Source organism: Magnolia sinica, chromosome 5, assembly GCF_029962835.1.
Source record: "Magnolia sinica isolate HGM2019 chromosome 5, MsV1, whole genome shotgun sequence".
NCBI classification, from domain to species: domain Eukaryota; kingdom Viridiplantae; phylum Streptophyta; class Magnoliopsida; order Magnoliales; family Magnoliaceae; genus Magnolia; species Magnolia sinica.
In genome coordinates this window covers 25,186,938-25,210,609 of record NC_080577.1, presented here as the reverse complement: position 1 = coordinate 25,210,609, position 23,672 = coordinate 25,186,938, and the positions used below count along the sequence as shown (strand labels likewise).

Genomic DNA, 23,672 nt, shown 5'->3' with positions numbered 1-23,672 from the left:
GGCTGTAAGAAGTTGGTACCGACAACTTAAGTCAAAGTCAATCAGCACGTTCGCTGAGCTTAGTAGGGCATTCCTGACACAGTTTATTGTCGAAAAGAAGAGTCGTAAGCCATCGACTCACCTACTCACCCTCAAGCAAAAAAGTGGAGAATCAGTAAAAGATTACATCTCTCGTTGTCCTTCTCCCGTGCCTCCCCTTCTTCCAGCAATTGAAGGGTCACAAGAAGGCAGAGTAGACCCCTGATTGCGAGCAGGCCTTCCAGCAACTGAAGCGATATTTAGGGTCACCTCCCTTACTGTCCAAACTAGAGGAAGGAGGGCCCTTGTTCCATTACCTGGCGGTTTCTGCATCAGCCGTTAGTTCGGCTCTCATCAGAGAAGCTGAGAGCAAACAACATCCTATTTATTATACCAGCAAGGCGATGGTTCCAACAGAGACAAGGTACCTGAGCATGGAGAAGCTAGCCTTGAGTCTGGTTGTCTTTGCACGACGGCTACGTCCATACTTCCAAGCACATTCCATCATCGTCATCACAGATTCACCACTCCGATAGGTACTCCAGAGGCCCGAAGTATCTGGACACTGACTAAATGGGTTGTTGAGCTCGGAAAATTTGATATACAGTATCGACCGAGGACTGCAATCAAGGGTCAAGCAGTGACTGATTTTATAGCAAAATTTACCACTCCGAACTGCAAACTCCGAGGAACCAACAGACTCAACGACGAACCCTGCCGTTCCCCCAGTTCATTCATCCCCTGAGGATGCCGGGGCAGTGATAAGGTCTGATAGATAGACCCTGTTCGTGGACGGGTCATCCAACTCAAAACGAGGAGCAGGGATCGTCCCGGTCGCACCTTACATGACTACCATTCAGTACGCGATCAGGCTCGGCTTCAAGGCCTCAAACAACAAGGTAGACTATGAGGCACTGTTGGTTGGACTCAGGTTAGCTGTCAACCTAGGAGCCTAGCTCATCGATGTCTGGTGCGACTCCCAACTCATTGTGAACTAGGTGTCAACAGAGTACGAGGCGAAAGAGGCGAGGATGATAGCCTACTTGGGTGAAACACAAAAAATAATGGAAAAATTCAAGGAATGCATCGTGAGTCAAATACCAAGAGCTGAAAACTCCTGGGCCGATGCCCTTACAAAGCTGGCCTCGGCAACGGAAAGGAACATCTCGAGGATCGTCCCCATGGAATTCCTGGATACACCGAGTATCAGTCAAGTTGACCAAGAAACCATCAACCCGGTGGTGGCAATTGCGAGTTGGATGGATCTTATAGTTAGATACCTCATGAGCGGCAAGGTCCCCAAGGATAAGTTGGAAGCTCAGGGTCTGAGAGTCAGGGCAGCACGGTACACGATCATAGGTGACACTTTGTATAAAAAAAAGGGTACTCTTAACCCTACCTAAGATGCCTGCAACCTGACGAAGCAAAATATGTGATCTGAGAGACACATGAAGGGATTTCTGGGAATCACTCTGGCGGTCGCGCCTTGGCACAGAAGATAATTCGTCAGGGGTACTTCTGGCCAACAATCCAAGAAGATTCTAAGGATTTCATCCGAAAATGCGATAAATGCCAGAGATTCATAGTCATCCAGAAGTAACTGGTGGAGGAATTGACCCTTACGAGCGGATCGTGGCCGTTTGCTCAATGGAGGATTGACATCATCGGGCCTCTGCCACCAGGTAAGGGACAAACTAAATACGTGATCATAACAATGGATTATTTTACCAAATGGGCAAAGGCCGAGCCTGTGGCAAAGATTACTGAGCAAAGGATAACAGATTTCATCTGGAAGAACATCATCTATCGGATCGGCATCCTACATACCATTGTGTCCGACAACGGGAAACAGTTGGACAACGACCGATTCAGAGGTATGTGCCGAAGGCTCGGCATCGTCAACGCCTATTTGTTGCCTCGTCATCCTCAGTCCAATGGCCAAGTGTAAGCTGTGAATAAAATCATCAAGAACCATCTCAAAACAAAACTGGAGAAAGCTAAGGGCAATTGGGCTGAGGAATTCCCGTTTGTTCTATGGGCATACAGAACCACTGCTCAATCAACTACAGGAGAGACCCCGTTCTCCCTATCATACAACTCAAAGATTGTCGTCTCGGTCAAGATAGGACTCCCCACCGCTGGGGTACGGACTTATCAAGATGATCAGAATACCAAGCAGATTGCGACAAGCCTCGACTTGCTTGAAGAATTGCGAGACATCGCCAGACTACGGGTTGCTGCTCGGCATTAGCAAGTCGCCCGTTTATACAATTCCAGGGTCAAAATGAGGCGATTCCGACGAGGAGATCTCATCCTTCGCCGCGTGTTCCAAAATACAACAGAACCAGGGGTGGGGTCCCTTGGCCCAAACTGGGAGGGGCCCTACCGAGTAGTTGACTCGGCTAAGCCAGGATCCTATCGCTAAGAGGATTTGGAAGGACGACCATTGTCGCACCCCTGGAACACCGAGCATTTGAAAATCTAATATCCATAAAGGCGAACAATGTAAGGGTGGAGACCACTTGTTATGACTACATTTTGAATAAAGGATACTTTTCTACATGAAGTTAGTCTACATGGGACTTCCCCTGAGGGAGACGATCCCAATGACGAACGGATCACCTAAAAAGATGTTTGCCTCGTCACCTGAGCATGCTACAAGGTACCATTTCTCACATGTAAAAATGAAATCCTTCGGTGAGCCGACCCTTATAGAAGAGGTCGATTCGTCATTCAACATTTCGACAAACCCCACAAGCAATCCACAATCAACCAATGGAATCATCAACCAAAAAACAAGATTCAAAGTAAAAAACGCAAAAGCACTAGTGTTTCACTACAAAAATAATAAATGAAATTATTCGTTTCGATGAGGAGGATCGGTCGTAGAGCTGGGAGGTTGAACGTCGGGAGCGCCTTTGGCCTCAGCAGCAGCATGAGCGTCCTCGGCCTCAGCAGTAGGAGCATCTTCGACCTCCTCGGTAGCCAGAGCATTGAGGTCGATATTCGGATAGAGTCTTCTAACATCACCCAAACAGGTGTTGTAGGTGGCGTTATAGGCATAGTAGTAGACCATGTCCTGCTCGACAGACCTCTCTGCCGAAGACTTGAACTCCTCAACAGCCGCAGCAGCCTGAGAAGCAACCGATGCTTCAAGCTCGGCACGTTGATTAGCTAGCTCCTCGACAACGTCACGTCTAGCCTGCCCAAGTTCAACTGCCAACCACGCATTGTCCTCCTCCACACGTTCAAGGAGAGCCTTTGAGCTCATCAGTTCAGACTCAACCGAGTCCAAGCGAGACTGAAGCTCATTGACCTCCCCTTGAAGCATCAACACCCTTAACTGGCCTTCCCCTACTGGGCCCTTCAACCTCTCCTGCTCCGCGGTCGAGGTCTTCAGAAGCCCTTCCAGTTCGGCCTTCTCCCCCTCGATCTGGGTCATTACCCTTAGTCTCTCTCGAATCAAAAGAAACATCGGCAATGCCTGAAAAAGCAAGGGGCTAGAGAATAGAAAACGACAATTAGAGCCAGCAAGTCACATTGAAAGCTTACCGTATAGCAGACCGAGGCGTAGTCATTGACGAACGACTCGGGAAGGCGGGTGAGAGTATTGGGGATCGATTTCTCGGGCGCATGCTTGGCCGCCCAGTCGGCCAGAAGAGACATGCGATAACCGGGTGGAAATGTCTCCGATCCTGAAGGAGGAATTAGACCCCCCCCCCAATGCCACTAGCAACTGAGGCTTGAGGCTCAGCCTCGGGCACGACAGCACCTCTGATCAAGGTGTCTGTTCTGCCGGCTACAAAATCTACCTCAGTAGCAGTGAGGTTGATGTCCATGGGCTCATCCAGGATGTCCCTATCGTGGGAGAGACTCACAACAGTAGTCTCTCCGACCACCTCCCTCTCAATCCCAGGCGGGGGTGTGGGGCTGGAGCAGGTGCCGAGGCGGGTTCGACTGCAACAGGGTCAATCGCGAAAGGGATAGTTTTCTTCTTCTTTGTCGTGATCTTCACACAGGGGCTCTAAGGGCATTATCACGTTGAGAGAGGGACGCGGCACCGACGCCCTCTTCCTCTTAAAACTTGAGGCCTTGGCCATACCTAGTCATAGGAGTTCAGCTCAGAAATGTGTCTACAAGGAAAACTAAAGTTGCATGCAGAAGTCACGAGACTCACCCAGGGTAGTGGGGAGAGGCTTGAATCTACAGAATCCAGAGTGATGATACTATGCCAGACATGCTGCTCCTCTTTGAGCACCCGGGCCCTTACAACTTGGGCTCAGAGGAAGGAAGACAGTTTGAGAGGACCCTTTGGATAATCTACAAACAGAAGACACAAATCAGAACAAATAACAGGCCATAAATATAAAATGTGGCATGAATCTCAAAGGCTCAACCTGGGTTGAAATTTTTCGTGGGCACTCTGACCCGCAGGCTGCCTAGCTCAGATGTAGGTGCCTTTCACTCTCCCAAAGCTCAGAACCATTTGCCCTTCCAATCCTTGTTGGAAGAAGGGAATCTGGCTTTGAGGCCTGGAGTGCATTGGCTCCTTGCCGAAAAGTAGTACCAGCATGGCTCAACCGAGTCATGCTTGGCTTGGTACATAGACAAAAATTCGTCCAGCGTTAAATCCTGGTTCTTAAGCTAGTGCCAGATGATGATTGAAGAGATCAAGATCCGCCAAGCATTAGGGACAAGCTGACCCGGCGCCAGCCTCAAACGTGCGGTCATCAAGCGCACGAATGGATGAATGGGAAACTGAAGTCCGCACTAAATGGCGTAAATGAAGATGGTGACATCCCCATCAGCAGAATCTCCCGGAGCGTCGAGGGGAGGAGCTCTGATGTGCACCGAGTCGGGAAACTGGTACTCAGCGCGAATCTGAGCCATTTGGGACTCGATCAAGACTGAGCCCCCAGGCACGACCACCTCGGATCGGCCTCCCAAGGGCCCGGCCATGGCCCTTCCAACTGGATTCCGACGTACTCTCCTCGATCCTCTGGCACAGCCCTTTGCTTTTGGGCCCACAGTCTTCTTTGCTGGAGGTTGGAGTGGAATCGCCTCAAAGGGACCTTCCGAGCCCCTGCACTTGGAGTCCGTACTCTCCGGCTCAGACTCATCTCCTCCTACTCGGACTACTTAAACCTTATCTGAGCCGTTCGACATGATGAGGAAAGGAAATTGAAAGAAGGTTTGGGAAGGAGAGAACTCACAGGAAACTGCTCTCCAGAAGATAATTGGCAGCGCAAGCTCTTTGAGAAATAAGATGCAAGCGGATCCAAATGGAGATGGAGGGCGGTCTTTATAGCCCAAATTGACTATCTGCAATCATGACGGACAGTCGTTTCGAGAGCTGAAACGGCGTGATGCTAAGCCCTATGGTATACGTGGCGGCTTATCATTAGTCCAAGCTAAGATCCTCGAGAGTCGTGTGCCGCCAACAATGAATGGCATTTAATGCACGGACGACCCTCCACCTCTCGACGTCCACGTGGCAATGCCCCGCTCGCTCAGACAATTCAAATCCCTAACTGTCGCCACGTGTTCGCCTACCACAGGCTTGTACCCGAAAGGCAGCTGCAGTAATATGACGCCTCGATAGCGGAGAGCCATGATTGCGGCAGTTCACTTCAATCTTACTGACTCATCATTCAGGAAGGCATGGCGGTTCACGTCCCCAGGCATTTACTCCCTGAGTCCAAGCTTGAACTTGGAGAGCAGGGGGCTTCTGTTATGGGAAAATATGAGCCGACCTCGGAAAAGGTGGACTCGGCTTGACTGATTGAATGGAAATGCCTGGACCGGAGCATCTTAGACCCCAGTTGAGGAAAACGCGACTCAGCCGTTGAGCGGCCTCGCCATAGCAAACCGGACGGCTAAGCCCGATGAGCCGAATCTTGGCTCGTAAGTGACAGCTCGTCTAACCTGGTTCGGTAGTAACCAAAGTTCGACTTCCCAATTCTTTTGTAGAGCTTTCACATCAACCTGGAACTCAGAAGAAGCCATTACACATCCCCTCTGTTGGCTCCGACTCAATCCTTGCCGACCAACGGTCAGGCATGATCCGCTTACAGGTTCAAACCGTCAATGGAAGGACTCAGACTTTAGGGTCGACTCAAATGCTGACGCTAAGCTATAGGATCAGCTCAGAGGAAGATGGAACCTGTGGTCACACTCAAGGATCAACTCCAGTAATGCACACATGGAGTAGGATCCGGTGCACGATCTCCAGGTAATTGTCAATATTAGCACATGCATCGTTCACTCCTATAGGCAGAGATCGTGCCGAGAATGATGGGCACGTTTACTTCGCTCTAAAGGTATAAAAGAGACATATCAACAGGAACAGGTACACAATATCTAACACCTTAAGCCCCAACTACACTACTTAGACCCAGATTCTTAGCCTGACTTTGGCATCGGAGGGTCCCCTGCTCTAGTCAGGGTCTCCTTTGCCTTCTCCTATGTAAGCTTACAGGGCTCGGCGCGAGTGTTCGGAGCTCAGCGAGGGTGAACCAGATTTTTGCTTCAACAAGCTCCATTGAGAAGATTTAAAGCATCTGGCTACACTCTATTCATTCTAATATAGCCCCATCTTGATCAATTTGGATCTAGCAAAATCACAAAGAAACAATCTCACCATGGATGGACCACATCGCAAGAACCCGCTCATTGGAGATTGTCGCCATCCATAGAAAGGATAGTTGGACTAACAGCAGTCTACATTTTAAGACATTTGTATGGACGGCAAAGATATCTGAGCAGTGGGATTTCTCCGTGAGCTGTCCACGGTGGGGCCTGAGTCACCTGACAGAAGAACGGTTTGGATTACCAGGCGGCCAGGCGCAATGAAAAAGCAATGACACGAGAGCAACAACTAGGAAGCAATGCTAGAAATTTCAACAGGAGATTAGAAAAGATGAGAGACAGAACTCCCCACAATAATAAAAATCACCAAAAAGGATGAGTCCATTCATTGCCCTAAACACACCAAAAAGGATGATAAAAATAGTTCAAGCCATCTCATCCTAAGACAACCATGTTCTGACAGAAGGCAAGGCCCAACAACACTAATTTCCGTGTCTTCGCCCACATTACTCATGAAAAAGCTTAAAATCTCTTTCCATCCACAAGTATAGGCAGAACCTTCAGTCTCATCGCTGGTTTTCTCTGCGCCTCACATATCGGGTCCTGTCATTATATCTTGGTCTGTCTTGAGCTCTCTGAGGCACCGGCTCAACTCTCCTCTGTCTCTCAGGAGACCGCTGCACAATCTCGCCATTTACAAACAGTTCCGCTGCAAAAAAAAAAAAAAAAACACTCGTCAAGGTAAATCCCATAGAAGCAAAGAAGGGAATGATTGCAAAATCCATGAGAACAGGTTCCACAGCCTATATAGAACAATTCCACATTTCCTATTCGAACTGGAAGCTGGCGTAACTGCTTTGCCTGTGAATGTTAATTGTGGATGTTGCTAGCTTAAAAATGAATATTCCAGTAACCGGCTCTTTTAGATTTTTGGTATTTTATTTTTTTTTTCCTTTTTCTTTTTTGAGAAGCAACCAGATCTTTTAGGTCAACATAGAATTAATAAAAAATAAAAATAAAAAACCGTTAAAAGTAAATAAATAAAGATTTATAAGTTTTGAATATTCCAGTTTTAAATAAATAATTGTTTCAAAAAAAATAATAATAATAAATAAAGATTTATAAGATTTATAGCTTAAAAATGAACATTCCACTAACTGAATCTTTTAGATTTTTCTTTTTTGCAGATGACATAGTTTTTAAAGACAAGGTGAAGGAGGGCGTAAACATAAAAGCTGAATTTGCAAGGGTGACTTTAGAATCTAAAGGATTTAAAATTAGTCAAACTAAGCACAGTATATGGGGTGCAATTTTAGTAACGATGGGAGTGACAATGAGAAATTAGTTACAATTACTTACCAAGAAGTTTTCCAAAATGACCACTTTTGATTCATGAGGCTGGAGATAATGAGAAGGATGTTGCCCATAGGATTCAAGCTGGATGGAAGAAACGGAGATGTGCCTCTAGAGTTTTATGTGATTGTCATGTACCACTCAAAATGAAAGGAAATTTTTATTGGATAACTATAAGACTAGCCATGTTTTATGAGACAATGTTGGGCAGTTAAGGAACAACATGTTAATAGGAGCTGAAATGAGGACATTGAGGTGGATGAGAGGCAAGACGAGGAAGGATAGAATTAGAAACGAACGCATTTGAAGGAACGTAGGAGTAGCACCTGGTAATAAGATGGGGGAAAGTAGAGTTAGATGGTTTGGTCACATGCAATGGCGATCAAGAACCGCACCAATTAGGAGTGTTGGCACAATTGAAGGCTCCAAAAGGGCAAGGGGAAGGCCAGCAAAGGATGTGAATGGAGCTAAAAAGAAAAGACTTGATGACCAATGGTCTAACTAAAGGTGTGGCCCTTGATAGAGTGGAATGGGGGAACAGGACCCCAATTAATTGGGATAAGGCTTAGCTGCAGATGATGATGGTGATGATGATGAAGCCATTGCATCTATAAAGATTTAAGGATGAAACTGCTCTGTCACCCTTGCTTCTCCTTCTGCCAAACATGTGGGCAGAACTTCCCATGGCTCAAATTCATGATGTTAGACAACAGGAAGCCCATATAGAATTGTAATTGCGCATCAACGACTAAGCTATTCAATGTAGGCTCTCTTTCTATATTTAGAGAGTCATATTCAAGATGCAGCATCCATCCCTACTATACATAACACAAGTAGCCATAGTTTATTGACTTGCTAAAACCTTCCATTGTGATTTATGAGTGGATACTAAGGCCCCGTTTGTTAAATCTGAAGTCTAAAGCCTGAATCTGAAATCTGAAGGTTGAATCTGAAATCTGAAGTCAAAAAACTTGTTTGGTAATTATGGCGGAAGCCTGAAAATTAAGTACCGAACTTGAGACAACATGTTTGTTAACAAACATTTGAAATGTCTGAAATATGTTAATTTGACGCATTTGCCCCTATCTCTTGTTTGGAAATGTTTTACGTTATAAAGAAATTATTTTTTATTAAATGAAAATAAAATTATTCTATTTAATTCAAATAAACTATAGTAATTAAGAGAAAATTAAAATATCATTATTCATAAAAAAAAAACAGATAAATTCCTTATGAGGAGTATCCAAAACTCGTTTTAGGACGTTCGACGAAAATGAAGAGTATCCAAAACTCAAGTAGGCCATACAAGATCAAGATGAAACAATGAGAAAGAAATGCCTAACGTTAAAACCTTCTTAGACGAGATGAAGTGAAAACATCGTGAAGCCATATAAATGTTTCAACGGTGGTCACAAAATCTCCATTATTTCCTATCGTGTGGCCCATTTAAGTTTTGGATACATCTTATTTTTGGTTGCATGTCCTAAAATAAGCTCCAAAAATGGATGGATGGACTGATTTTCTCACAAACATCACAGTAGGCCCCACACAGAATCTTTCAGCGAGTCTTTCACAGGAGGAGGCAGATTATATACTGACTGGTTGAGTAGGAGACTCGCTACTGAAGTGACATCACCAAGTTCTGTGGGACCCACCATGATGTATGTGTTGTATCCACACCATCCATCCATTTGGAGATATCATTCTAAGGCATGAGACAGAATGAGTCAGATTCAAATCTGGAGTGGACCCCACCACATAAAACAGTGGGAAGAGTGACGCCCACCGTTGAAACCTTCCTAAGGTCTACTATGATGTTTATCTGAGATCTAACGTGTTCATAAGTTAAGACAGACATGAAAGAAGGTAAAAAACAAATTTCGGCTTGATCTAAAACTTTTGTGGCCCTTAGAAATTTTTAAGGGTGGACGGCACTCTCTCCACTGTTTTCTGTTGTGGGGTACACTCGAGCTTTGGATCTGACTCGTTATTTGGCTCATACCCTAAATTTATATCACCAAATGGATGTACAGTGTGGATACAACACCTACATCATGGTGCGTCCCACGTAACATAACTTGGTGATGTCACTTCAGTAGCCATTCTCGCTAATCAATCTGTCAGTAGCTAATTCACGTCCTTCGCGAGAAATCCGGGAAATGGATTGGCTACTCCCCCTGACACCCAATGGCTAGTGGTCGGTGCTCTGTGGGGCCCACCATGATGTATGTGTTTCATCCATTCCATCCATCTATTTTTACAGATCATTTTACTATATGAGACCAAAAATGAGGTATATCCCAATCTCAATTGGACCATATTACAGGAAACAGTGTTGAATGAGCGTCTACCATCAAAAACATTTTGGGGGCCATAAAAGTTTTGGATCAAGCTGATTTTTGTTTTTTCCCTTCATTTGGGCCTATATGACCTAATCAACAGATTGGATGTCAAATAAACAGTACAGTGGGCCTTAGGAGGATTTTAATGGTGGATATCCAATCACTATTGTTTTCATGTGGTGTGGTCCACCTGAGATTTATATACCTCTCATTTTTGGGATCAAGCACTAAAATGATATTTAAAAATGGATGAACGGAATGGATGAAACACATACATCATGGTGGGGCCCACAGCACCAACCATCAGCCCCCTGCCGGTGTTAGGGGGAGTAGCTAATCCGTTTCTAGAAATCCGCGTCCGATCTGGACGGAAGCGGATTGGCTGGTGTGCCAAACACCTATGTAGGTGTATTGACGTCAGCAAGTTCCGTGGGTCACTTAATGAAGTATGTGTTATATCCAAACCGTCCATCCATTTTTCGTGCTCGTCTTAAGGCTTGAGCAGAAAAATAGGGCAGTTCTAAAGATCAAGTGTACCACGCTGCAAAAAGTAGGGGGGGATTGAACGTCTACCATTGAAATCCTTTTGGGGTCACGGAAGTTTCGGATCAATATGAAATTTGTTTTTCCTCTGCATCCAGATATTTTTGACCTTATGAACAGATTGGATGGAAAATAAACATTATGGTAGGCCCTACGAATTTTTTAACAGTGAAAATCATTATCCCGCTGCTATTTTTGGTGCAGTCTATTTGAGCTTTGGATATGATTCATTTTTTGGCTAATCTCTAAAATAATCTCGAAAAATGGATGGACGGTGTGGATATAATAAATACATCATTGTGGGCCATGTAACTTTGATCTCCTATGAACGGTTCGCACAACTCAGAGTTCGAGGAGCGTTGGCGCTTGTCTTCCCACGACACGTATCTACTCCCCCTACCACCTAGGGTCGGTGCTCTATGGGCCCCATCATGATGTATGTGTTTCATCTATTCCGTTCATCCATTTTTATTGATCATTTTAGGGCTTCACACAAAAAATGAGAGGGATATAAATCTCAGGTGGACCACACCACAAGAAAACAATAGTGATTGGATATTCACCGTTAAAATTCTCCTAAGGCCCACTGTACTGTTTGTTTGACATCCAATCTGTTGATTAGGTCATACAGGCCAGATGAATGGAAAAAACAAAGATCATCTTGATCGAAAACTTTTATGGCCCCAGAAGGTTTTTAATGGTCAACTTGAGTTATATTCAATTTCCATTGGTTTTTATGGTATGGCCCACTTGAGTTTTACATGTACCTCATTTTTGGGCTCATGCTCTAGAATGATCTGAAAAAGTTGATGGACGGTGTGGATCAAACACATAAATCATGGTGGGGCATAAAGAAGTTTCACATGTTAAAAGTTGATTTTGTATTGCGCAAACAATTTAAAGAGAAAAAATTTACCGTAGTAACTTGAAAAGGGGTAATTTTGGAAGCAAAAATTTTTGTTTAATGAAAAATTCATGGAGCGCATTCCGCATTCACCATTAAGCCAGACTCCTATCACGGAAAGAATTCAGTGAAAAACCACTTAGCGCTTTCCTTCTTCCGTGTTACCAAAGCATTAACAAACACCACTAAACACGGAACATTTTCCCAATTCCGCGTTAAGTGCAAAAAGTCAGCATTAACAAACAAGCCCTAAGTGTTTTAAATCTAATTAAAGGACATTCAGGGAATTTACGAAGGCATGCCGTATGCTCCACATATGCAGGAATTATTTGCAGATGACATACTTTTGATTCACATGACGGGGGAGGGCATAAACACAGAGCTAGATTTATGGACGGATGCTTTAGAATCTAAAGGAAATAAAATTAGTCAGACTAAGCAGAGTATATGCGGTGCAATTTTAATAACAACAGAGTGAAAACAATGAATTATTTAAGATTGTTCACCAAGAAATTTCCCAAAATGACCACTTTGATACCTTAGGTGAATAATTCATGAGAGTAGAGAGATTGAGAAGGACGTTGCACATTGAATTCAAGTTGGATGGAAGAAATGGATATGTGCCTCTGGAGTTTTATGTGATTGTCACCACTCAAACTGGAAGGGAAATTTTATACGATAGCTATAAGACCAGCCGTGCTTTATGGGACAAAATGTTGGGCAGTTAAGGAACAACGTGTTCATAGGATGAGTATAGCTAAAATAAGGATGCTAATGTGGATTAGTAGCAAGACGAAAAAGGATAGAATTAGGAATCAATACATTCAAGGGAACCTATGAGTAGCACCCATAGGTAATAAAATGAGGGAAAGTAGACCTTAGATAGTTTGGTCATGTGCAACAGAGACTGAGAACTACAACGATTAGGAGTAGGTGCAAGTTGAAGGCTATGAAAGGACAATGGGAAAACCCAAAAAAGATGTGGGTGGAGGTTCTAAGAAAAGATTTGATAACCTATGGTCTAACTGAAGTTATGGCCCTTGATAGAGTGGGGCACCAAATCAAGATTTGTATAGCCAACCTCAGTTAGTTGGGGTAAAGACTTACATGATGATGATGCCATATGCTCAACAAATTCACATCTTTGTCCACAAAAAGAGGACCAAACTCCTATCATAACACACCGGCATTTTAAAACTGGGTGAGTCATCGCCTCACATTTTGATGCAGACATCAATGGTGCACCCTTTAGAGTGTACCAAAGGAGGAGGCGTCATCGACAGAGTACCGGAGCGGAGAAGTTGATGTGGATGGACATTGGGTCCATCGGACCCATTTTCTGACGCACTACGAGTGCAGGAGCGGCATGACCGCACCCCAACTATAGATCCATGGGTCGGATTTCACACCCTACCACACGGGTGTTTTAGTTTTAAGCGTTTTTGTTTTCCTTATTGTCAGGGTCTTTATTGCACTTTATTTACTTTTCGTCTTTTTTTGTTATTTTTCTTGTTTTCAGGAGCTTTAGTGCACTTTTACTTTTTCCATAGCTTATATATATATTGTGAGAAACCCTATTTTCATTATTAATGAATGCGTAGAAATTCGTCTCTTTTCTTCCTCTTTATTCAAGATATTAGGGTTTCAGGATTGGTCCTTGGGTATTGAGGATTCCACCCCGATTTCAGGTTTCCTTCTTTCTAGATCTTTGAGGTGCAAGAAATTTTAAGAGTCATCCTCCTTTTCTTTTAACGACAAAAGGACCTGTACTTTCTTCATCTCGAACCCTTCATTCTTCACCCCTTTCGTTCCTCTCTGGATATCCCCTTTCTAGTTTGAACGGAAAAGAGGGATGGTTAGTCAGTAGAATCAGATCCAAACTTGACTGTGGATTGACTTATGCTAGATCTGGGATATCCTCATATCCCTAGGTCCTCCATTTTTATTGTTTACGCGATTTTATGCTAAGGGGCATGATCCTAACAGAATGACCTTATCTTTGTTTTGAAATTTACCAAATCCCTTTGACTAAAAACTGTTAGTTAATTGGTGTATTTATTTGAACATTCTTTAACCTAACCATACATGCATCTAGGATTAGGCCAAATTCTCGGTCAATTTAAGAATGGAGAATATCTCTAAAATCACAGCAATCAAGCAATTCTAACCATGAAAATGATGACTACCCAATGGATGTTTAGAAGTAAAATACAAGGGCTCCAAATTCGAGAGGCATGATCAGGTAGCAAATATTATGTTCTTAATGTAATTTTAGGTCATGATCAATCCAGAGTTGGGTCAGCTATTTGAATGGTTTGGCTTGCTATAGAACTATGCCATTCTTATGGTTGAAGTGTCACCAACATTTTCAAAATAGAGGTGAACTATGGCAGGATAGTTGATGAGGACATCACGTCATATACGCCCTTACGTAAGGAGGCGGGCCACGCTGATTTTCCTATGGCTAGGCAAGTACCCGTGATCGTGCTGAAGACCCCATGTGCATGTGCGAGCATCTGAAAGACCCCACACTGGGAAGATGCACATGGTTGCTTTATGGAGTGATCTAGACCGTTGGATCGGAGGGATCGACAATCGGGCCATTGGATCACATGGATCACATGATCGAACCATTGATCGTTGATCGTTCACATCAGTTTTAGACTTTATCATATTTTAGGATTTAATTTTTGTTTATTTTATATTTGGACACATTATGAGTGTTTTAGTTGATTTTATTTAGACTAGGGCTATTTTCGTTAAAATACACAAGAAGAGAATTTTGTAATTTTTGAAACCTCTTGGATCTATAAAAAGAGGGGGGCATGTGAGCTCTCTCCCATTGAATTTCATGATTTAAATTTTATTTTTTTTTAAAAAGGTTTTTGCTTTCTTCTCCCATCTTCATGGGATTTGGAAGGAATATTGGTACGATGCTAATCTTCATCAACAGAGGTGCGAGGTCTCCATCTATCCCCACACAATCTTCTCTTTTCTTCCCCATCCAGGTATTTTCTTCAGATTCTTAATTCTCTCATCACAAATCTCCGTCTTCTCTCAAACCCAACTTTCTCATACCCATCCACAATCCAAACCCTAACCAACCTAAATCCATCCTCCCACGCCACACGTGTGAATCCCACCTGCCCCTTTTGGTTTCCCACCATCTTTATATCAAAACTCATTTCTTCCATCCCCGAAACCCTAACCCCAAACCTAAAATTCCTAATTTTCCTATTTTCCTAAATTACCCAAACCCTAATTTTCACCTTAGGTTGTATTAAGTTTCCTATTTTGAAAGAGACTATACCCTATGCTAATTGAATGTCCTTACATCCATTAGATCCTAGTTTCTTTTTATTTAATGATCTTATGTTATGATGTTGGTAGCTTAGGCCAAGATTATGCATAATTTTCTTTTGATTTTCATGATATTTGTGGTGAATATAGCGATGTTTGTGTTTTTTTTGTTGAATATCTTAATTCGGCTATTTGATCTCACATGTTACTTAGTTCATGCATCTGTCCTGCATCAATAGCTCAACTAAAGGAATGTAATTCTTATAGCCACTTCTCCTCCCCTCTCCAGAATCTTCCAAACGGTTTCCTCTCCCTCCATGTGGGTTGCACATGCTATGTGCAACAGCATATTTAGGGCTACATTAGTTGCCCGGCAATCCGTAACAAAAAATACCGGAAAGAGATGGAACTTGTCTTCTGGTAAATAAATTAAGAGTTATGCAGCCTCCCTCCAATGAAGTATGGTGCAGCCACTTGATTGGGGCCGACATGCAGCTGAGACTCCTGTAGCTGACCCCAATTAACTGGGATAAGGCTTACATGATGATGTGGCTGAGACTAATGGTGTGGACGAGCAAAGTTAAGTAGCACTGAATACAAGATTACGCATCTAAAGGATGTTATATTAATAAACTAGGCAAAGTTAATCTCCTAATATAAGTGCATTACATAGTATATGCCGTATTGCCATACCAACCATGTATCAGGCATCATGTACCACCCCGCATGTGCCACATTTATATGTCATTATTCATACAAAATACATCTTTTTATAATCAGCAGGAATTTTGTTGGCTTCCAGAACAAGTAACATACATACTTCATTAATAACGAATACAGTATTGAATGTACAGATTTCTATCATTATAATTAATTAACGAATATTGAAGTGCTACTTATAAATGGGTGCCAAGCTTGTGTCTACCAGGTCAACCTTGAGCAAAAGTTGTACTTATGTGTATGCAAATATCATGGACTAACAATGGCTGAGTCGATGTGGTTCATCTGAGTCTACTTAGCTTGGTTGAGTACAATCCAGTTCGGCACCACAAGTCAGTATTGAGAACAGTGGGGGACTTGGCCTGACTCGGCCAAGTCAGGACTCAACTCAGGATTGAACGAGTTGGTCTGATTCACCGAGTCAAAAAAGCCTAGGCAAATATAGTGTCCTTGCTGTACGGTGTTGGTGACACATTTGAGTGGTATGATTTGGATGGTGAATAAGAGTATCACTTTCCTAATGAATAAAAAGAGTATCATGTACCAATACACTACAAACCTACAACAATATGTAAAAGAAGCCTATGAATTATCTAAAAATATTAGGTGGTATTTTGTAAACTCTGCCTGTTAGCAATTGCACTAGCCAGTCCCCAGCCTAGCAACAGGGAAATAGCGATGTCAGATGGACGGTTGTTGAGTGCTTACAATATACCCTGAAAGCGAAACCCCAAATGGGTGGGATAAGGCTATGATGATGTTAATACATTAAGATGACGGTGATGATAGGTAGCATCTGGGTGTACCACTGAATCATGGATCATTGGCCTTTCCAACCATATTAGTGCCATTAGGTGCATGGTGTGGGGCAGAACCTTAAGGAAGCACTATTTCATAAAGAAACGTGATCTGATATCATTTTACAAAAAAAAAAAAAAACAAAACAAAACATCAAGGCAGTAAGTCAAATGTTTCCTGCTTACTGATATGCAACACCAGGGAGCATAAGAACTACCGATGGAGAGAATGAGTGTTAGTCAATTAGGCATTCAGAGAGAGAAATTGTCTTTGGATACAATTCCACTCTGCGAAGATGGCATGGACCCGTTTAGAATGAAATACAAATGCAAGAAAATGATATGCCAGGATCGCCTAAAAATTTAACACAGCAACACCGAGAAAAGACGAAAACACAAGTCAAATGAAATCCCCAGGAAATGAAATGAAATGAAAAAATTTAAATTTTAAAAAATATATATATAATAATTATTATTATTATTATTATAAAAATTTAAACAAAAAAAAAAAACTCGTCGTCTCACACTGGCAAAATTCTTACCTCCATAGTCCTTGTTCTCAGCATCAACATAAGAATCTGGAAGCACAAAAAGAACACCTGGCAAGCCTGTGGACAATGTAGGTACAATTAGCACAGAAGTACACGGACCAATTGATGTTTCCATTGCAAAGACACTTGCTAAGGCTAGGCTACTTGAATCACCAACCCCCTATGCTTTTCGTACTGAATTAGCGATCTGGATTATAAGTAAGCTTGTGATCCAGATAGTTATATTTTCCCGACCCAAATTTTTTATTATATTCTCTTTAGTGTTGAGTTGTTATCAGTGTTAACCAGTAGCATGGTTGGGTGCCAAGTGTACTAAAACTCAAAAAACTAAGCACAGCAACACTTCCATGCTCAAATAAGTAAATTTTAAATAAATAATAGAAACTAAGAAAAATGAAAGGGGTTGTTTGGATGTGCGGATAACTCTCTTTAGTCAAGGATATCCTTGTCCAAAGAGCCTAGACCACGTTAACTTAAGACAAGCTTGTCCATGCATCCAAACAACCTCAAGATTAGGGGATTTTTCTTCAGATAGACAATCCAAGGAAAATTCAAAAAATAATAATAATAATAATTCGCACTGTTCTATTCAAATTTCAAAACATAATCAATTAACCAACCTAGAAAATCATGCAATAGTCATCACAAGTAATGGCAGCTCACATCAACAGTACAGTGGAAATCACTTGCTCAATGTCGCCATAGAGAACCAAACAAGAGAACATAAAAAGCAAGTAAACAAGACTTGTGATTTTTTGAGGGTGCCATGTACTAACAGAAATGAACTTAAACCTAGCATTTTGGAGTGAGTGCATGTGTATAATTTCTTTGACACCAAGAGAATGGAGACAAGTTGGCAGCAAAGAGTGAGAAATCTTTGGCTTGAAAAAAAATGAGGATGCAAAAAATTGCAGAGAATATGCCCATATGCCTTAGATCATCTACAGAACTTTCTCGTGTCATGACGATGAGTATCCAAGTGCCGCAAGTGACCCCAAAAAGAATAATAAGTGTCCAGGCAATATTGGTTGTAATGTAAATTTATCTTTAGGAAGTTTATACTTCAGTTTGTGCAATAGCATTCATGAGCAGTGGAATATTATGCATGCAGGATCTACAATAATAACACTCGTAATTTTTTAACATATCAATCAATACCCACAAACATATTGCATGGACTTAAGCATATGAACAGGAGCAGCCCACATGATTCTAAGCCTAGCATGCCATATAGTGAAGGAAGTAAATACTTTATATCCTTACATGTACCGCATCCAAATTGCCCGGCAATCAGGAAACAAAACCTACTCTCCTAGACATGCCCATGCAATGGAACTTTCGGAAAGCATGTGCAGACCATAGTTGTCATCTAGCGGGCCCACAGTGTATGCATTGTGCGTATAGCTTGCATGTAATCAGTGACGTCCCTTGGTCTTGTTCTTTAAACATCCATTTTTCCGCACACAAGTGGCCCACCAGATGCCTAGACCAGCCTATTTTTGGACCACATCACAAAAACGGCAAGGGACACCAGATGAACAGTCCAGATCTTGAGCACATGTGCTGCATCGAAGGGGGCATAGATTCCAAAAGAAGTAAGGGGGTCTGGCAGCTTGGATTTTGATTAGTTGTCAATGTGAAATCCAAATTCACCCCAAAATCTTTTGTTTAGCATCCCGAATTTGGTGGATTTCAAATCCACTTCAGATTGAAAGTCCTCAAAAGGGTCCCCTCTTATTCTTCTCTAAAAGGTGGGTTGCAAAAATACGAGGATTTTCATTCCTCTCCAACTGTTATAACTGCTCTCCCTCCCCTCCAACCTACAAGGTGGCCTTTTGAAAGTCCAGGTTGCCAAACGCAGTTTCTGGATTCCACTGGATTGAAAATCCCCACTTCCAAACACAACTGATAGAATGAAGAAAAAACATCAGGGATTGTCAATCATGAATTTGGATTCTAAAGGTGCCAAACAATCCCTAATCTTTTGAGCAGCATTCACATTTCGCCGCTGTGAATCTACAATGACATGTCACCAACTGACCTTCGAGCTTATTCGAAGTCTCCTCATCAATCTCGCATCCGAAACCGAAATACCTCTCGCATGAGACATTATAAATCTTCTTCTTTGCTTCCTCTTCACTGAAATTTAACAAAACAGAACAACTCATACATAATTTTTTTAAAAAAGATATGAGGAATAATGAAAATGCAAAAGCCAGGAAGCTTCAAGAACAACAAGCATCCGTAAACCCTAACCTTCCGACGACCTTGGCAAGGGTTTGGATGTAACAGTCGATCATCTGCTGCTTGGCGGCTCCCTCGCCTCCGGGCTTGTCCATGACGATGAGCCAATGCTCATAGTCACAGCCCGGGAAGAGCGGCGCCATCTCCGTCGGCGGGCGGTCGCTGAAGTTCGAGCCCGAATTGAGGGGCGAGTAAGCCGAGTCACCGCCGGATCGCTGGACTCGGCATCGGATGGGGTTGAAACGGTTGGAGCCGGGGGAGAAGACTCGGACCGCGTGCGAGAGTGGGGATGGGCGGGAGCGGGCCGGGCCCACCAAGGGAGAGCCCAGTCCCAGCGAAAAAGGGGTCGTGATGAAGCGCTTGGACAGGAAGAAGGGCAGAGGAGGGTGGCGTGAGGAAATAATGGCTCGGAGAACTGCTGCCATGGCGTTTGTGTTTGAGAGCTGGGACTTGGGAAGGGTTTTTTGGTTTTGGGGGTTTATCTCATCATTTTCTTTTGCTTGTGTTGCGAGAGGAATGTTTAGACATACAACGCTTCTCTTTTTTTCCTGCCAATTTACCGCTTGTGCGGAACATCCGGTCCGTTGAGAAGGTGGGACCCGCTGTAAAGATTGTTTGAGAAAAATAGGACCAATGTGTCCATTTTAGCTATCCCATAACAGTAGCATTGATTCACATCACTGTCTGTTCATTGATTTCTGTCGTTTGGCCTACATGATGAATAACCAGTTTTGGTGTTTCACGTGTGGTCGTTAAGGTGCCGCGGCATTTTTCACGGCTCAGATTTTTCGTTACCTTGCATGTTGGCGGGAAAGGAAGCCTTGAATGTAAAAGTCCACGTATGAGTGGAGGTGGGCGGGGGGCTACTCTAGTCGGTGGATCCGACTCATTGACTCGGTTATGTCCGACTTGACCCAAACCGAATGGTGTAGTCGGGTTCAGATCGAGTGGCCCTATCTCGATCTGAAATCCGACCCAGTTGAGTTCAAGTTGCTATGTAATTTGACCCGACTCTAACTGAAACTCAATCCGGTTGGATTCGACCTGATCTAAAACCCAACTTGATTCGGTTATCAGGTACTATATAAATAAAAATAAAATAATAATAATAATCTTTCTACCTACCCTAACCCTACCAGCAGTTGCCCGCTGCATCCAACCCGATCTTAGAACCTTATTCCAGCAAAGCCACCCGTTCGATAACCCTCTATCAGCAAGCTCATCCTCTTCCTCCGGCCAGCAGCCACCCATTCGAGGCTTCGAGCTCCTCCTCATCTCTCTATCTCCTCTACTCATACACGCAATAGCATCCGTCCCGGCTTGATTTTAGATATTATTTCTTTTTTAATTATTGTTTTAATAAGATAAATCATCAAATTAGATTAAAAAATCCAAAATTTTAAATATCTCTAACCTTATACGCTGCACCTAATCCCAAACTCTCTTCCTCCCTCATCCTCCTCCTCTTCCAAGCCCCACAACCACCCACCACCATCACCACCCTCCTCCTCCCCTCTCTCCCCTCTCTAATCCCTCCCACCCTCCTCTTCCAAGCCCGGCAGTCACCCATCACCACCCTCCTCATCTTCTCTCTCTTCTCTCCATTCCCTCCTTCCCTCATCTCTCGATCCGAATCGGTACCAACTCAAACCAACTCGGTACTTTTAGCTGAGTCGGATTCGGTCCAAATTAGTATAGGCCAGACTCATATTTGGATTTGTTCAATCATGCTAGACTCGGTACCGAGTCAAGTCGAGTTCGAGTCAGACCTATTTCAAAACCAGATCGAGTCGGGTCAGCCCTAACTCAGGTCGGACTCGACTTGTTGCCCAGCCCTACGTATGTGGTAGTTGGGTGGGGTCATTCCTCTTGCTATATATATTTCCTAGGCCGGTTGAGTTGTCGAGCTTTGCGAAAATGAGATGCGCGTTACGTGGTGTTGTCAACCCCACCCGTAGTGGTGGTGTGTTGATGTGTATAGGGCTGTGGGACCCTGGTGTGATGGGATGAGACACGGATTAGCTACCAACAAGTTGAGTAGCGAGACTCGCTACTAAAGTAACGTCACCAAGTTCTGTGGGGCCCATCATAATGGATGTGTTGTATCCACACTGTCCATACATTTGGAGAGATTATTTTAGGGCATGATCGAAAGAATGAGGCAAATCCAAGGCTGGAGTGGACCTCACCACATAAAATAGAGGGGAGAGTGATGCCCATCGTTGAAACCTTCTCGAGGTCCACCATGATGTTTATTTGAGATCCATGTTGTTCTTATATCAACGCAGACATGAAAGAAGGGAAAACACAAATATCAAGTTGATTGAAAACTCTTGTGGCCGTTAGAACTTTTTAATGGTGGGCATCACTCTCTCCATCGTTTTGTTTTATGTGGTGGGGTCCACTCAAACTTTGGATCTGACTCATTCTTTGGATCATGCCCTAATATAATATCTCCAAATGGATGAACGGTGTGAATACAAAGCATATATCATGGTGGGGTCTACAAAACTTGGTAACATCACTTGAGGAGCGAGTCTCCCTTCTCAACCTGTCAGTAGCTAATCCGCACCTGACGGGACACGGATTAAACCAATGACAGGTTTACCAGCAACACCGGCCGGAGTACCACACACTAGCTATATGGCTAATGTATTGACGTCAGCAAGTTCCATGGGTCTAATCATCAGGTATGTGCTATATGTAAACCGTCCAACCATTTTGTGAGCTCGTCTTAATGTTTGAGACGAAAAATAAGATATATCTGACCATCAAGTGGACCATACTGCAAAAGCATCTGGTGATTGAATGTCTATAATTGAAACTCTTTTAGGGGTCACAAAAAGTTTTGGATTAATATGAAATTTGCTTTCCTCTTCATCAAGGTCTTTTATGACCTTATGAACAGATTGGATGGAAAATAAACGTTATGGTGGGCTCTATGAATTTTTTTAACGGTAAAAATCATTATACCACTGCCATTTGTGGCGTGGTCCAGTTGATCTTAGGATATGATTCATTTTTGGTTAATGCTTTAAATGATCTCGAACAATGGACGAGCAGTATAGATATAATAAATACATCACTATGGGGGCTATGTAACTTTGATCTCATTTGAACTGTTCGTACAACTCGGAGATCGAGGAGCGTCAGTGTAAGACCCATATCCTAGCTCGTACCGTTCCGTATGCTTCCACGGTTCTCTCGGTCGAATTCCGGCAACCCTCGACCTGTATTCGATATTTGTGCGTGATCCTAAGCCGAGTCCTACACATCAGAGTCGACTCGAAACTTGTACCCCTACAACCGCATCGTCACTGCGGTTCCAACGCCGCGACTCGCACACCGATTTAATACCCAGGCCAGGATATGTGGGCCCGCGTTCATTTTGAAGAAACGCCACGCGTTGCGAATTTCAAGAGAATCTCTATAACATGTCCCATCAATCAAGTCAAGTATACACCATACCACAAGTACAAGCAACCCATCCCCTTCCACTTCCCAAAGTCAACTCCCTCTCTCTCCACCCATCCCTTTTTACACAATTTTTAACTAAGCCCATACCTTCCCTTACAACACCCATCCCACCATTCCTTATCATCCATTATCTCTCTCTCTCTCTCTCTCTCTCTCTCTCTCTCTCTCTCTCTCATTTCTATCTTAACTCTCCAACCCCAAGAGCAATACCCAACGTCTTAAGCTCTCTCTCCTAAATCCAAGTGTGGCCCACCTTCCCACTCTCCCATCTCCCATCTCAACCATTCATTCATCATCTACCTCCATCAAAATTGAAGGCAATGAGCATAGGAGTCCAAGGAGCTAAAGAAGGAGGCCGATAGGTGGGTGATCGACCGTTGATCTCGATTTCTAAGGGCCCACTAATTGTGGGACCCACTTGATGTATGCATTGTATTAGGGAGAGCCCAATAGTGGCGGGCTCCTCCCTTTCTCATTTTTCTCTCTCTCTCTTATGTATGTCGGTGTGTGTGTGTGTGTGTGTATGTGGCCCACCATGAAATATGTATTTTATTTATGCCAACCACCGAGTGGCCCACATGACAGTCCGTTTGGACGAGCCCAAACTTAGGAAAAACACAAATATCAGCTTGATCCAAAAGTGTGGCCCACCTGACGTGGGGCCACCATATTTCGTAGGGCCATCCAAACCGTCCATGTGGGGCCTACAAGTGGGGCGTACCCCTTTTTTTCTAGGCCGTCCAGCGTCCCTGGACGCTAGACGCTGCCAGTTACATGGTTTCACACGCCCACACATTCATATATACAAATTGTATACTATATATATAATATTGTA

General features: G+C 43.4%; 2 protein-coding genes across 2 annotated transcripts; both read right to left on the bottom strand.

Moving 5' to 3' along the window:
* Positions 1-2,870: 2,870 nt before the first annotated feature.
* On the bottom strand, positions 2,871-3,717 carry LOC131247259 (uncharacterized). Its single transcript, XM_058247664.1, has 2 exons — positions 3,571-3,717; positions 2,871-3,502 (listed from the first exon to the last, which is right to left on the bottom strand). The coding sequence occupies exons 1-2, from the start codon at positions 3,682-3,684 to the stop codon at positions 2,876-2,878; spliced, it is 741 nt and encodes a 246-aa protein (XP_058103647.1). The 5' UTR covers positions 3,685-3,717; the 3' UTR covers positions 2,871-2,875.
* A 2,842-nt stretch (positions 3,718-6,559) lies between these two features.
* LOC131245805 (multiple organellar RNA editing factor 2, chloroplastic-like) lies at positions 6,560-19,859 on the bottom strand. Its single transcript, XM_058245512.1, has 5 exons — positions 19,373-19,859; positions 19,158-19,255; positions 17,108-17,173; positions 7,165-7,315; positions 6,560-6,825 (listed from the first exon to the last, which is right to left on the bottom strand). Exons 1-4 carry the CDS (start codon positions 19,783-19,785, stop codon positions 7,173-7,175), a joined length of 720 nt encoding a protein of 239 aa, XP_058101495.1. The 5' UTR covers positions 19,786-19,859; the 3' UTR covers positions 6,560-6,825; positions 7,165-7,172.
* Between the last annotated feature and the right edge of the window lie 3,813 nt (positions 19,860-23,672).